The sequence below is a fragment of the Strix aluco genome, chromosome 9 (genome assembly GCF_031877795.1).
Source record: "Strix aluco isolate bStrAlu1 chromosome 9, bStrAlu1.hap1, whole genome shotgun sequence".
NCBI lineage: Eukaryota > Metazoa > Chordata > Aves > Strigiformes > Strigidae > Strix > Strix aluco.
Window position 1 is genome coordinate 20,612,515 of NC_133939.1, and position 13,851 is coordinate 20,626,365.

A 13,851-nucleotide genomic window follows, 5' to 3' on the forward strand; every position below is an offset into this window, starting at 1 on the left:
CAGAGAAAGGTTTATTTTTCAATAAAGAAGGGCTCTATTTTCCGGTAGCTGGTGAGTGTGAAGCAAGTGTTGTGCCACGCAGTGCTGGCGAGGCAGGGACTGGCGGGGAGACTTTCCATGGGGAATATGACATCCCATTGCGTTCCCCTTCCCATTCCCCTGTACCCCAAAGCGATGCCCCCAGCCTCGGTTCCTGGCTCTGGCATTGGTGCTGTGCCCAGCCTGGCACAGACTCCCCAGCCCCACCCCCGGGGGTCGGACACCCCTCCAGCCCACCACAGCACCCAGAGCACAACACCGGTGCCACCCCATCGGGGACCCACAGGAAACCTCCTGCCAGTGCAGGGGCCGAGCGTGCCCTGGGCCAGTGGCGAGTGCTGGGGTGGTGCCACCCCTGTGCTTGGGCATCGGTGGGTACCGACCCCTCCTGCTCAGGGGGAGCCTGCCTCCCCCAAGCAGCATTGCTGGGGCTGCTGAGCAGCGGGGAAGGGACTGCTCCTCCCAGTGCCCAGCAATGCCCGTGCTGGGATGCCCAGACGCAGGGTGATGGGCTGACACCCGTGGGGCTGGCGAGGCCAGCTGCGCCTGCCTGTCTTCCTTTGTCCGGGTGCGGAGGTGCCGGAAGAGAGGGGTGGGAGCGGGTATCCGGTGCCGGCACCCTTCCCCCTCGGCACCTGGCACCATCCATCTCCCACTCCGGCCGGCAGCCGGACATCCGCTCGGCCAGGCCAGGCGGGGAGGCAGCCAGGGCCTGGCACGGCGCGAGGGCACCACGGGCACCGCATGGGGGACCTGCCGGGGCGGCTGGCCCTGCTCGGGGCGCTGGTGCTGTCGGGTGAGTTGGGTCCCTGGGGTCTTGGGCACAGGGTTGCCCCTGTTGCTGGGGGGTTCTGGGCCCCCTCGATGGGGTTGGCAGGGGGTGATGGTGGCAGGGTCCAAGCTGGGCACAAGTGTCCCCAGGGCTGCATTTTGGGTATTGCCTGGCAGAGTCCCATCACTGAGCATCCCCTGCACTTCTGTCCTGGCTGTGTCACCCGGAGCCATGTCCCTGCCTGGCTGTGTGTGTGTGCCTGTCTGTGCACAGTGTCACTGCATCTGCACCCAAGTGTCTTGTGTCTGTGTGTCCCTGTGTGTGTGCTGGGTCCGCATCTGTGTGTCCCTCTGTCCATGCCCACATCATTGTCCCATGGCCACATGTGCCCATGCATCCTTATACTACCTTGTCCTTGCCGAGCATTCCTGTGGGGTGGCACTGGGCCCAGTAACCCCCTCAGCCCCCTCTGGTTTGCCTGACCCCACACCCCCAGGCGGGCTCTGCATGAACCAGGAGGAGCGGCTCATCCACCACCTCTTCGAGGAGAAGGGCTACAACAAAGACATGCGCCCTGTCGTCTCCACCGACCAGGTCGTGGACGTCTACCTGGCCCTCACCCTCTCCAACCTCATCTCGCTGGTGAGCCCCAGCGGGCAGTGCCCACTGTGGGGTGCCCCCCATCCATGCCTCACCCCCAGGGCTGGCTGGGGTGGGGAGAGCCCTGAGGCCGCTGCCCTGAATCCTGGCTGGTGAGGGTTGGGGGTCCTGGGCTGCCGGGTATGGCCCTGGCATCACACTGCCCCACACTGTTGTTGCAGAAAGAGGTGGACGAGACGCTCACCACCAACGTGTGGCTTGAGCACGTGAGTAGAGACAGGCGTCATGGCATCAGCTGTGCCCTGAGCATGGGCAATGGGATGGCCCAGCGTGGTGAGGAGCTGACCTGGGGATCCCCCCTCCAGGGCTGGACTGATTACCGCCTGCAGTGGAACAAGTCTGAGTTTGGGGACATTGAGGTGCTCCGCTTGCCACCAGACATGCTGTGGCTGCCTGAGATAGTCCTGGAGAACAAGTGAGCTGTGCCTCAGTTTCCCCTTCCAAACCCCCTGAGCTGTGCCTGGTTTATGCCCAGGCATCCCCGTGCCCCTTGCCGGCCCTGCCATCACCTCAGCTCTCTCCCGACACAGCAACGACGGGCTCTTCGAGGTCGCCTACTACTGCAACGTCCTCATCTACAACACGGGTGACGTCTACTGGCTGCCACCCGCCATCTTCCGCAGCGCCTGTCCCATCAACGTTGACTTCTTCCCCTTCGACTGGCAGAACTGCACCCTCAAATTCAGGTGGCAGGGGGCTGGCTGGGGCAGGGCAGGGCAGGGGCGGGCAGCAGGGTGGGCATCCCGGTCCCTTGAGGCACCTGCTGCTGCCAGCACCTTCCCTTGCTGTCAGAGCACAGTAAGGTGAGGGTTTGAAGGTGACTTGGTGGCCCCAGTCCATCATGCTGGGGGTCAGGGTGGGTGGGTGGTGGGTGCCAAGCAGTGGGTGCAGCCCCTCACCACCTGTCCCCCACCATCCGCGGGCCAGCTCACTGGCATACAGTGCCCTGGAGATCAGCATGCACCTGAAGAAGGACAGTGACCCGAAGACGGGCAAGTATTACCCAGTGGAATGGATCATCATAGATCCCGAAGGATTCACAGGTAATTCTGGTGCTCTCTGCTGTGTCCTGTGGCAGCAGGATACCCTGTACAGGGCTCGGGGGCACCCTGGCATTGGGGCATCCTGCCATGGAGACACCTGAGTACCCAGTGCTTTGGCACCCTGGCACCCATCCCACCAGGCTTGGAGCTACCCAGGCCCAGGATGGGGAGACTGGTGCTGGTGGGGCTGGTGAGGATGGGCATGGCGGGGGTCGCCCATGCCATCTGCTGTCCTATGTGCCCTGGCAGAGAATGGGGAATGGGAAATCATCCACCGCCCGGCCCGCAAGAACATCCACCCTGACAACCCCCCCGAGACCAGTGAGCACCAGGACATCACCTTCTACCTCATCATCAAGCGCAAGCCGCTCTTCTACGTCATCAACATCGTCACACCCTGCATCCTCATTGCCTTCATGGCCATCCTTGTCTTCTACCTGCCCGCTGACAGTAAGTGAGCCTCATGGCACCCACACTGGGCACAAGGGTCACCCCATGGGGCACCTCCATGTCCCACGCCTGCACGAGGTCCTGAGACGTGGGGACACCCCAAGGCCCAGCACAGGGACATTCTGGTACTGGGACACCCCCACCTAGGACACCATCATCCCAGCCAGGCACCCTGGCAGGGGCGCACTTGGTCACAAGATACCTCATGTGGGACCCTGGGGTACCCCCATAATAGAAAACCTTATATGGGGCACTGTATGGTGGGACACTGGAAGGGCAATCCCGGCACTGGGGACACTGGGAAGGGGACCTGGGGCAGGGTTTGCCCTGAGCTCACCTGCTCTCCAGGTGGTGAGAAGATGACCCTGGTGATCTCAGTGCTCCTGGCCCAGTCCGTCTTCCTCCTGCTCATCTCTCAGCGCCTGCCCGCCACCTCCCACGCCATCCCCCTCATCGGCAAGTGAGTCCTGGGCACCACTGGGTGCAGAGGGGACATCATAGGATCCCCGTGGTGCCAGAGGGCAGCTCTGCCTGTGTCCAGCCCCTGTGGCAATGCCTGCTCCAGGTCCATGCTCCCCACAGGTATCTGCTTTTTATCATGCTTCTGGTGACGGCCGTGGTGGTGATCTGCGTTGTGGTCCTCAACTTCCATTTCCGCACCCCCAGCACCCACATCATGTCTGACTGGGTCAAAGAGGTGAGTGGGGTGGTGGGCTGGGTAAACTGGTGGGTACAGGGGTGGCACCATGCCCCACGGAGGGCATGGGACAGCACATCCCTGGCATTGCATCAGGGTGTCCCATCTCTGCCACTCCAAGGGGTTGTACACCCAGGCTGGGGGCAGAAAGTGGGGACAAGGTGGCATTGCACTGGGGAGGTGGCCAAGGGACCTGACACCCCTTCCTGTGACCCAGATCTTCCTGGAGACCCTGCCCCGCCTGCTGGGCATGTCCCAGCCGGCTGAGAGCCCAGTGGCCACCCCGTGCATCCGGCGCTGCAGCTCGGCCGGCTACATCGCCAAGGCAGAGGAGTACTTCAGCGTCAAGTCCCGCAGCGAGCTCATGTTTGAGAAGCAGTCAGAGCGGCATGGGCTGGTCAGCCGCATCACCCCTGCCCGTGAGCCTTGGACCCTCCGCAGGATACAGAGAAGGGCAGCGGAGTGGGTGTCTCCAGGGGTGGCAGCCCTTGGGAGCCTGTCTCACTGCTTTCCTCACCCCCAGGTTTGGCACCGGCAGGAGCAGATGGAGGCGAGGAGCAGCTGTACGAGCACATAAAACCTGTTGTTGATGGCGCCAACTTCATCGTCAAGCACATGCGGGAGAAAAACAGCTACAATGAGGTGGGGACCATGGGCTCAGGGGGGACAGAGGAGGCTCCCTGTGCCCACTGTGTCCCCCACTGCCCGGCTCCCGGCTCCTCCCCCAGGAGAAGGACAATTGGAACCGTGTGGCCCGGACCCTGGACCGCCTCTGTCTCTTCCTCATCACCCCCACGCTGGTGGTGGGCACCCTCTGGATCTTCCTCATGGGCATCTACAACCACCCACCACCGCTGCCCTTTGCTGGAGACCCCTACGACTACCGGGAGGAGAACAAGCGCTTCATCTAGGGGGGTGGAGGGGTCCCATGTGTCAGCCCCCCACTCACCTGCCTTGGCTTGGGAAAATAAAGCTGGGTGCTTCTCACCACAGGGTGCTGAGCTGGTGGCTGTTCTCAGTGTCCGCCCCTGGGCACAGTGGCCAATGCTGTGTATGTGCCAGGGTGATGCCCACCCAGGGAATGGGTGCTGTTGGGTGTCCTGAGCACGGTGGTCCTCAGCTGTGGCTGGAAGGGGTGTTTCCCAGAGGGGATGTGGTGGTACCTGCCCTGCTACCCCTGTTGGGCTGGGAAGTTGGGACAGGATGGGCTGGGGAAGGGGATGGACCCCCCATAGCACGGCACCATCCCCCACAGAGTCACTGCAGTGGGTAGAGATGCCATCAGCACCCACAGAACCTCCTGTCCCCATGACCCCCCAGCCAGACCCACAAGTGTCCCCTCCCAGCACATCCCATCCCACAGTGCCCGGCTGGGGGCCAAGAGTGGTGTCTCCTTCCCTGGCTCTGCAGTGGGACACAGGGGCTCCAGTTTCAGGGGGCACAGCTGACGTCCCCCCACCAGCACTGGCCTGGGACAGCTGTCACCTCCTCTCCGCTGAGCCAGGAATCTCATCCCCTAACCCCCCTACACAGGGTCTGGCAGGATTTGGACTCCCACGGCGAGGATCGCTCCCCAGACTGACGTGGTGGGACTTGCCTGCCCCTTCCCCACCCTACACCCCAGGGGCAGCCACCGCCATGGCGGGGACAGGGCACTGCTGGGGGCACTTGCGGGGGGCACCCCTTTTCCATAGCCCATGGGTGCCGAGGTTCTGCTGCAGGGAGATGCATCCCTCTGTGGGGGACGTGGGGAAACTGAGTCACAGAGCTCATTTTGCCCCTAGACCCAATTCCAAACCCCCGCAGCACAAAACGCCAGAGGAGCTTCCCAGCAAACTGGCATCACCCTGCCAGCGGGGGGGTGTGGGTGGTCACCCGTCCCTCCCCGGCCCCTGTGGCTGTTGGGAACAGCTGACGGTGGCAGGGGACAGCTGTCCTGTCCCACCAGGCGCCAGGCCCAGAACACGCCGCGCAGGCAGCGGAGCGGAGCGGAGCTGGCCCCTACGCCCCACGGCACCGGCATGCGCTGCCATGGCCTCCTCCTCACCCTCTGCGCCCTGGCAGGTAAGGGGTGCCCGTCCCGGGGGGAGGGCTGGGGGGCACCCACTCACCTCTCGCCTTTGCCCTTGGGGGTTTGCCACCCATGGGTGTACAGCACCGTGCACTGTCCCACTGGGGTGTCCCCATGCTGGCAGCCCACTGTCCCCACGTCCTGCCCTGGAGAGGTCCCTGGGGTGACGGGGTGGGGGATGTGGGGGACACACCCCCCACCCCACTTGCACACTGGGACACTGATACGCACCTTCAGGCACGCACAGCTGCATGTGCACACCCACAAAAACACACACGTGGGCATTCCCTTCCCATGGACACCCTGTGCCCTCCACCCCCCTGCCACTGGCAGGTCCCAGGGGTATTGGTGGTCTCACCACCCCCACCCCGGGGTGCCCCCATGGCATGTGCCCTCCCCAGGTGTGGGCTGCAGGAACCAGGAGGAGAAACTACTCCAAGACCTCATGACCAACTACAACCGGCACCTGCGCCCGGCCCTGCATGGGGACCAGATCATTGATGTCACTCTCAAGCTCACCCTCACCAACCTCATCTCCCTGGTGAGAGAACCCCCATGTCCCCATAGCGAGACATGATTTGCCCCCACATGTGGGGCAGTGGGCAGAGGTGGGCAGGGCGCTAAAGCCGTCTCTCCTCTTTTTTTCCTTGCTAGAATGAGCGGGAGGAGACTCTCACCACCAACGTCTGGATCGAGATGGTGAGACCCCCCACCTCCAGCCAGGATCCCCCTGGGCCACATCTGCATCTCAGGGTGGCATCCTGTGGAGGGCTGGCACCGTAACCTGCACCCCCTTTTGTGGGTGCCCCCAACTGAGCCCATTTTGGGGGCAGCACAGGACAGGCAGCTCACAAGCTGCCCTGCCTTGGGGAGCACCGTGACTCTCCTTCTTTGCTCCCCTTCCCCCAGCAATGGTCTGATTATCGCCTGCGGTGGGACCCTGAGAAATACGACAACATCCAGCAGCTGCGAGTGCCCTCCACCATGGTCTGGCTGCCTGACATTGTCCTGGAGAACAAGTAGGTGGTGGGGCAACGGGGACATATCCTCACACAGAGGATGACAGATGCCCCCCAGGCATGGTTTGGGGCTGAGCCTACCCTTTCCCCCCCAGCATTGACGGGACATTTGAAATCACCCTCTACGCCAACGTGCTGGTGTCCCCCGATGGCAGCATCTACTGGCTGCCCCCCGCCATCTACCGCAGCGCCTGCGCCATCCACGTCACCTATTTCCCCTTCGACTGGCAGAACTGCACCATGGTCTTCCAGTGAGCACTGGCTGGGCCTGCGCGGGCACCATGGCGGGTCCTCCTGGGACACAAGGGATTGGTGTGGGATGTCCACTTTTGCCCTGGGGTAATGAGCCCCTGGGCATACAAGTGCCACCTACCTGTCCCCTGGCACCCCCTCGGTGGCAGGAGGCACCTTGGCCAAGACAAGCACCTCAAAGCAGAGCTGGAGGTGACCGGCGTGACCCCATGCCACACTGGGGCCCTTTGCTCATCCAACCTGCTGCATGCCAGCCTGTGCCACCCCCTCGTCCCTCCCCAGGTCCCAGACGTACAGCGCCAACGAGATCAACCTGCTGCTGACGGTGGAGGAAGGCCAGACCGTGGAGTGGATCTTCATCGACCCTGAAGCTTTCACAGGTAACACCACGGCCACCCCCATGGCACAAGAGCATCCAGCCACAGGGGGCACCCAACAGGCCTGGTGCTACACCAGCACCTGCCAAAAGCAGGGCTGTGGGGGCTTTTAGCAGCTCCCGCCATTACATGGGCACTTAAGTTATTAGTGGAAGAGGGAGTGTGGGAGAGATTTGTTTTTCTAACCCCCCCCTGTTTTGGGGCTCTCACCGCCTGGCAGCCGCTCCCGGAGAGCACCGCTCCTGGGAGCTTGATTGATGCTGGGAACGTAGCTGTCACGGCCAAACGATGACGTTTTCCATCACATTTTAATTGCATATTGAAGGAACAAAATGCTTTTCGGGCAGCGAGATTTATTTTTTCATTACCGGCCCAAGCTATGATCTTGACTGGGAAAAAATCTATCGCTCCCGCAGACAGCGGGGGAAAACAGCGTGCCGTCACCCAGCGTCACGCTCGGCTTCCCCCCGCAGCGCCCTGGGGGCAGGGAGATGGGGGGATCCCAGCCCCACATGTAATGCCCTGGGAGCCCCCAAGGTGCTCCAGGTGCCCTATATGTGCCCGGCTGCCCCCTCCAACAGCTTTTGGAGGTGTTTTGCCTGTGCACTCTGGCATGCTCTGTGGTGCTCATCTCCCTCCCCAGAAGCACCTTTCCCTGCACCATGGCCAGCCTGGGTGCCCTGTGGGGCCCACGCCAATCACCAGCTGTCCCCTTCCCCCTCCCCGGGCCGGGGGACTGGCAGCCCCAGTGCCTCCAGTGGGGCAGTGTGACTCACGTGGCACCACCCCACGGCAGAGAACGGTGAATGGGCCATCAAGCACCGCCCTGCTCGGAAGATCATCAATTCTGAGCACTTCACCCCAGACGACACCCAGTACCAGCAGGTCATCTTCTACCTCATCATCCAGCGCAAGCCGCTCTTCTACATCATCAACATCATCGTGCCCTGCGTCCTCATCTCCGCCATGGCTGTGCTGGTCTACTTTCTGCCCGCCAAAGGTACACACTGGTGTCATGCCCACGGGGGGCATGGGGAGGTGCAAGGGGAGCAGCGACAGGTGGAGGGCTCATTGTCCCCTCTGTGCTTGGGGACCATCAGCGCCACCTTACATGCACTCCTGTGATAGTTGGGGGGGGTGTGAATTTCCAGGTACCCCACGGTTAAAGCTTCATGGCAGGACTTGGACAGTTCAGCTTTGGGGTGGGGGCCAAAGGAGGGCAATGCCCACACCACTGCTCTGTGCCAACCTCTGCCTTCCCCCCTCCTTGACAGCGGGTGGGCAGAAATGCACCGTCTCCATCAACGTCCTCCTGGCCCAGACCGTCTTCCTCTTCCTCATTGCCCAGAAGGTGCCCGAGACCTCCCAGGCTGTGCCTCTCATCGGGAAGTGAGTGATGCACGGGGATGGGGGTGCCAGCCCTGCTGTCACCCTGTCAGGGGGGGTCTCTGGGTGCTGCGCAGCAGCCAGTGCCCAGGGACAGGACCCTGGCACAGAAATAACGCCCCAGTCCAGGCGGGGCTGGCACAGGGCTACCACGTGCCCATGTCCCACTGACAGTCCCCAGTTTCCAGCCCAGGAGGGCACTGAGAAGGACCTTACATGCCCAGAGCTTGTGATCCAGCAGCCCCACGTGAGAACCCATGCTCCCTTCCCAGGTACCTGACCTTCCTCATGGTGGTGACGGTGGCGATCGTGGTGAATGCTGTCATTGTCCTCAACATCTCACTGAGAACGCCCAACACTCACTCCATGTCCCAGAGAGTGCGCCAGGTACCCGTCACTGCCCCCCTACCCTTTATACATGGGGAATCGGGTGGGTATTTGGGGACTGAGGCCATGTCCCTCACAGAGCAGGGTGGTGGGCACAAAGCGAGACCCCCCAGATGTTCCCAAGGGACCACACTGTGCCACCAAACCCCTCCAAACACTGGGGAGCAGCAGGTGCCAACACACCCAGAATCCTGGTGGCACAGGGGTACCCCATGGGGATGCTCCAGGCAATGCAAGGGGACTTGATCGCAGTCATTGGGTGCCCTGGGTGGTGTGGGGGGGGTCAGGTCCCCGCAGGTGACACTGTGTCCAGGTGTGCCTGCACCTCCTGCCCCGCTACCTGGGCATGCACATGCCAGAGGAGACTCCAGGGCCACCGCAAGCCACCCGCAGACGCAGCTCCCTGGGGCTCATGGTGAAAGCCGATGAGTACATGCTCTGGAAAGCCCGAACTGAGCTGCTCTTCGAGAAGCAGAAGGAGAGGGATGGGCTGATGAAAACCGTGCTGGAGAAGATCGGTGAGTGCCCCCGGGGGGTTGGCACCTCCCTGCAAGGCTGGGCGATGTGCCAGGCAGTCAGGCGCTCACTGGTACCTGCTGTGCTGGCTCCACTGCCTGTAGGACGTCGCCTGGAGAGCGGCAGCGCCCAGGACTTCTGCCAGAGCCTGGAAGAGGCAGGCCCCGATATCCGCGCCTGCGTGGACGCCTGCAACCACATAGCCAACGCCACGCGGGAGCAGAACGACTTCAGCAGCGTGAGTCAGGGCTGGGTGGGGAGAGGGACCCACGTAGGGGGGCAGCAGGGACAGCCCTCACAACCCTCCTTGTGCCACCGGCAGGAGAGCGAAGAGTGGATCCTGGTGGGACGGGTGATAGACCGTGTCTGCTTCTTCATCATGGCCTCCCTCTTTGTGTGCGGCACCATTGGCATCTTCCTCATGGCTCACTTCAACCAGGCCCCCGACCTGCCCTTCCCCGGGGACCCTAAGCAGTACCTGCCACAGTGATGCCCGCAGGTGCCCTCCAGCCCTCCTGCTGCTGGGACTGCCAGAGCCAGGGGCCGGGCACCCCCAAACCAGCCTGCCTGGCCGAGATCCCTGCGGACACAGCAGCTCCTGTGCCAAGCACAGTGCTGGAGGAGAACTGGGGTGGTGGGGCTCTGCCACCCCTCAGCAGTGGTGGTGATGGGGAAGGGGGGAACACAGGGGGCCACGCTGTGCTGAAAGCAGAAGTAAAGCTTGTGGCAGTCTTGTGAGCCTCTGTGGCATTATTGCTGTGTACCCACTGATGGGGGGCACACAGCCCTGTCCCAGCACCCCACAAGAGTGCTGAGAGACAAGGGGGGACTGAAGCAGTCAGGCATCTGATGGGCCGTGCACCAGCGCTGGCAGCAAGAGCCATGTTACCCCACTGCAAATTCACAGCTTCAAACCCAGGGCAAACAGGGCCCCTGGCATCCCTTGCCATGGCAATGGTGGTAATGGGGCAGGAATAATGGATACAGCCCCCCCATCCTGGGGCAGCAATGGAGCCGTGGATGGGACTAGGGGCAGGCAATTCCTCCCTCTGTTTATGCTGCAGCCATGGCTCTTGGGGGCAGCTCAAGTGCTGCCCCTGCTCCCTAGCAAGTAGCTTGGGGTGGGAAGACCCTGGGCCACCAGGGACCCAAACCCTCTCAGGGATAGGTGACCCTTGACACCCACTCTCCTACAAGCATTATTACATGACTCCCTTCCTCCCCCACCAGCTCTCCTTACCCCACCAGATCATTTCTGTCAAGCATGGCCCCTTCCCCCCATCCCAGCAACGCTGCATTCCCCTGTGCCTGTCACTGACCTCTGGGGCCCCCATGGCTTTGTCCCTGCCAGCGGGGGACATGCGGGAGGTCAGCCCGGGAGCAGTGGCGTGCAGCGTCTGCTTCTCTGTGGTCCAGCTCACGCCACCTGCGCCCAGGTCCAGGACATGCTGTGTCTCCATCAGTCTCACTGTCCCAGCACCGGCTGCCTCTGCTGCTGCTGGGAGAAAACCAGCTGGTTAGTGCCCGCAACTGGCTCCTGGCGCTGCCTGACAGAGGTGAGGGAACTGGTCGTGGCCCGGAGCCACCCTCAGCTGTGCCAGCCTGCCCATGCTCTCTACAAGGTGGCTTTTCCTGCCCCATCCCTGGGAGGTGCATGATGTCCACAGCACTGAGACCAGGTGGATCTGGCACTCCAGGCAGGCACCCTAAAGCAGGCAGGGCTGGAGGTGCCCAGAGGAGCCCACCAAGCACACAGCGCCCTGCCTGGGTCCTGTGTCCTGTCCCCTTGCCTGGGTCACCTTCCATGGGGGCAGCCCCGTGGCCATGATCCGGGTGAGATCCAGGGGCACTGTGCTCCTGGCCACAGCCTTCTTGCTGGTGAGTTACAGCTCTGCACAGCACTCCTGCCCCCCCACAGCCACCCCCCCGGCCATGTCCTCTCCTCAGCGCCACAGTGGCTGAAGGGACAGGCTGCCCCAGCCAAGTGTCCCCACCCCTGCAAGAGCCAGGAGCTGCCACAAGCTGCCCAAACCATAGCACCAGGCATGGCCCCAGCCCCTGGGCTCTCCCTCCCCAAGAAGGTGCAGAATTAACGAGCTCCCATCTGCCTTTGCCTGGCCATTTCCCTTTGACTCCTGGGTCCCTGCTGTCCTGCTGCCAGACTCCAGGGCAGGGGGGTTCTGAACAGGGCCAAGTACTGTTACCCACTTCTGCCCGCTCCACAGAGCTGCTGTGTCTTCCAGGTGAGCTCAGTGCCCAGCATGTCCATCCAGCACAGCTGGAAAGGGATGAGCTCTTCCAGCCTGCCAGGAGCATGCAACTGAGACCACATCCCCAGGCAGTGGTTTCACCTGCCCTCTGGAGTTCCCTGGGGTTTATCACCACACTAGAAGCAAGGACAAAACCAAAAGCAGTAGCCAGGATGCCACAAGTCTCGCAGGATGTGGCAGAGGAACACCTTGCAGGTCACCCTACCCAGAGCTAGCAGGGTGCTGGGGGGAGTGCGGTGAGAGAGGGAGAGCACCCCCAGCCCAGCATCAGCCCCACACCCCATCAAGCAGCACTAAGACAGGACATCATCACCCTCCAAGCATCCCCCAACTGCTCCCCTCCAAAACTGGGGACCAGCAGATTTCCTCCTCAGCTCCAGCTCAGAGACACCCAGCACACCCCCACACCACCCCCTGAGCCCCCCAGCCCAGCCATCAGCCCCCACTTGACCAGCAGTAGCCAGAGACACCCAGGGCCCATGAGCCCACCACAGCCCAGCATCCCCTTGGGAAAGGGGTTCAAAGCCCTGCCGGTTTCCCCAGAGACCACTGTGCAGGGATCTGAAGAAGTTTAAAGGTGGACAAAGCCTTCAAGATAGGGAGAGCAGGGAAGGTCATGACTCCACAGATTTGGGGCTCCCACAGCTCCAGGCTTGCTTCCTGAATGAAGAGGATCTGAAACCTTTTTCTAGAGCATGACAGAGGCTTCTTCCCCTCCCAAACAACCCATGGCTATTTTTTCACCACTCTTATTAGCAGGACACAGTAGATCACAACCCAAAAGCCCTGCTCAGAAACCAGTCTGGCTTCATCCCTCTCCAAGCGTTAGGAGGCACCAAACCTGGTGTTTGGCACTGGTCGAGCACTGCTTTTCTTCTGACCTCAGGAAAAGTTGTAGCCTTAAAGAGGACACCCCACACCCCAGCCAGCTCACTCCCTTCAAGGCTGAGCAAGAGGAACAAATGCTGAGTTCCTCCAAGTCTCAACCACGGTGGCAGCGGGAGGAGAGGAACAGCCTCCCAGGGAAGGGCTCTTCCACAGCTCACTTGCAAAGCATATTTAAGGGCGAACACAGCAGGACTGCAGCATTTTCAGATTTAATAGCAAGCCTGCACTCATCAGCACCAGCTTAGACGCGGGGCATCAGAGGCAAGAAGTGGGCGAGTACATGAAATAGCAGAGGTGGACGTGATGCGCAGCTGGGCACAACAACAGGACTAAAGCCCTAAGTGATGTCATCTGCAAGAAGCTAAATGCACTGTGAATAAAAGGAGCCTGCAGCTAGTATTTCAGCCTTGCCTTGCAAGGCTATTTTTGCTTAGATTGCCAAAATGTAATTACAACTAAATCCCCCCTAACAAATACCAGAGAGCAGCAGGGGAGACATGTATTTAAAAGGAATTTTAAGTAGCAGCCACAGTAGTACCTGATCGCAGCAGGGAAAACCAACTGTGTCTGGAAAAGAGCATTTGGTTGAGAGCTGTGACAAACAAGTGGCAAGAGCAGGAATAGGACCATGGGGTCTCGAGAAACAGAGAGGGATGCCACCACAGCCTGGGGAACTGTCCTGCTCCCTGCCCAGCCAGGTGCCAGCAGGCACAAACTGCCTGATCACGGGGAGCAGTTAGTCACCGCTGTCAGCACGCTGAATGTTTCTAGAGACAGCCTAGGACTGACACCTTCAACGCAGAAAACAAACCCTTCAGAAGACTGAATATTTTAAACTGTTTTCTCTGCCGGTCCTGGCTGCTTTCAGTCTAGACTTCAATAATAACAGGAGGAATTTGCAATTGGAGTCATGAGGCTGAAGGTCCCGCCGGTCCCCAAGGCTGGTAATTGTCCCAGACATGGGCCGCTAGCTCTGCGGTCACCACCAAATTGGCCCAAGCAGCCCCTTCTCCTGGGGGACTGC

General features: G+C 61.4%; 2 protein-coding genes across 2 annotated transcripts; both read left to right on the forward strand.

Annotated features, from left to right (window-relative positions):
- The first annotated feature begins 783 nt into the window (after positions 1 to 783).
- CHRND (cholinergic receptor nicotinic delta subunit) lies at positions 784 to 4,572 on the forward strand. Its single transcript, XM_074834572.1, has 12 exons — positions 784 to 835; positions 1,308 to 1,453; positions 1,633 to 1,677; positions 1,777 to 1,886; positions 2,002 to 2,157; positions 2,399 to 2,514; positions 2,764 to 2,964; positions 3,313 to 3,424; positions 3,547 to 3,661; positions 3,879 to 4,080; positions 4,185 to 4,303; positions 4,390 to 4,572. The coding sequence occupies exons 1-12, from the start codon at positions 784 to 786 to the stop codon at positions 4,570 to 4,572; spliced, it is 1,557 nt and encodes a 518-aa protein (XP_074690673.1).
- A 1,095-nt stretch (positions 4,573 to 5,667) lies between these two features.
- On the forward strand, positions 5,668 to 10,404 carry CHRNG (cholinergic receptor nicotinic gamma subunit). The gene is made up of 12 exons (XM_074834573.1): positions 5,668 to 5,725; positions 6,134 to 6,273; positions 6,387 to 6,431; positions 6,642 to 6,751; positions 6,847 to 7,002; positions 7,286 to 7,383; positions 8,177 to 8,380; positions 8,655 to 8,769; positions 9,039 to 9,153; positions 9,467 to 9,671; positions 9,774 to 9,907; positions 9,992 to 10,404. The coding sequence occupies exons 1-12, from the start codon at positions 5,683 to 5,685 to the stop codon at positions 10,157 to 10,159; spliced, it is 1,533 nt and encodes a 510-aa protein (XP_074690674.1). The 5' UTR covers positions 5,668 to 5,682; the 3' UTR covers positions 10,160 to 10,404.
- Positions 10,405 to 13,851: the final 3,447 nt, after the last annotated feature.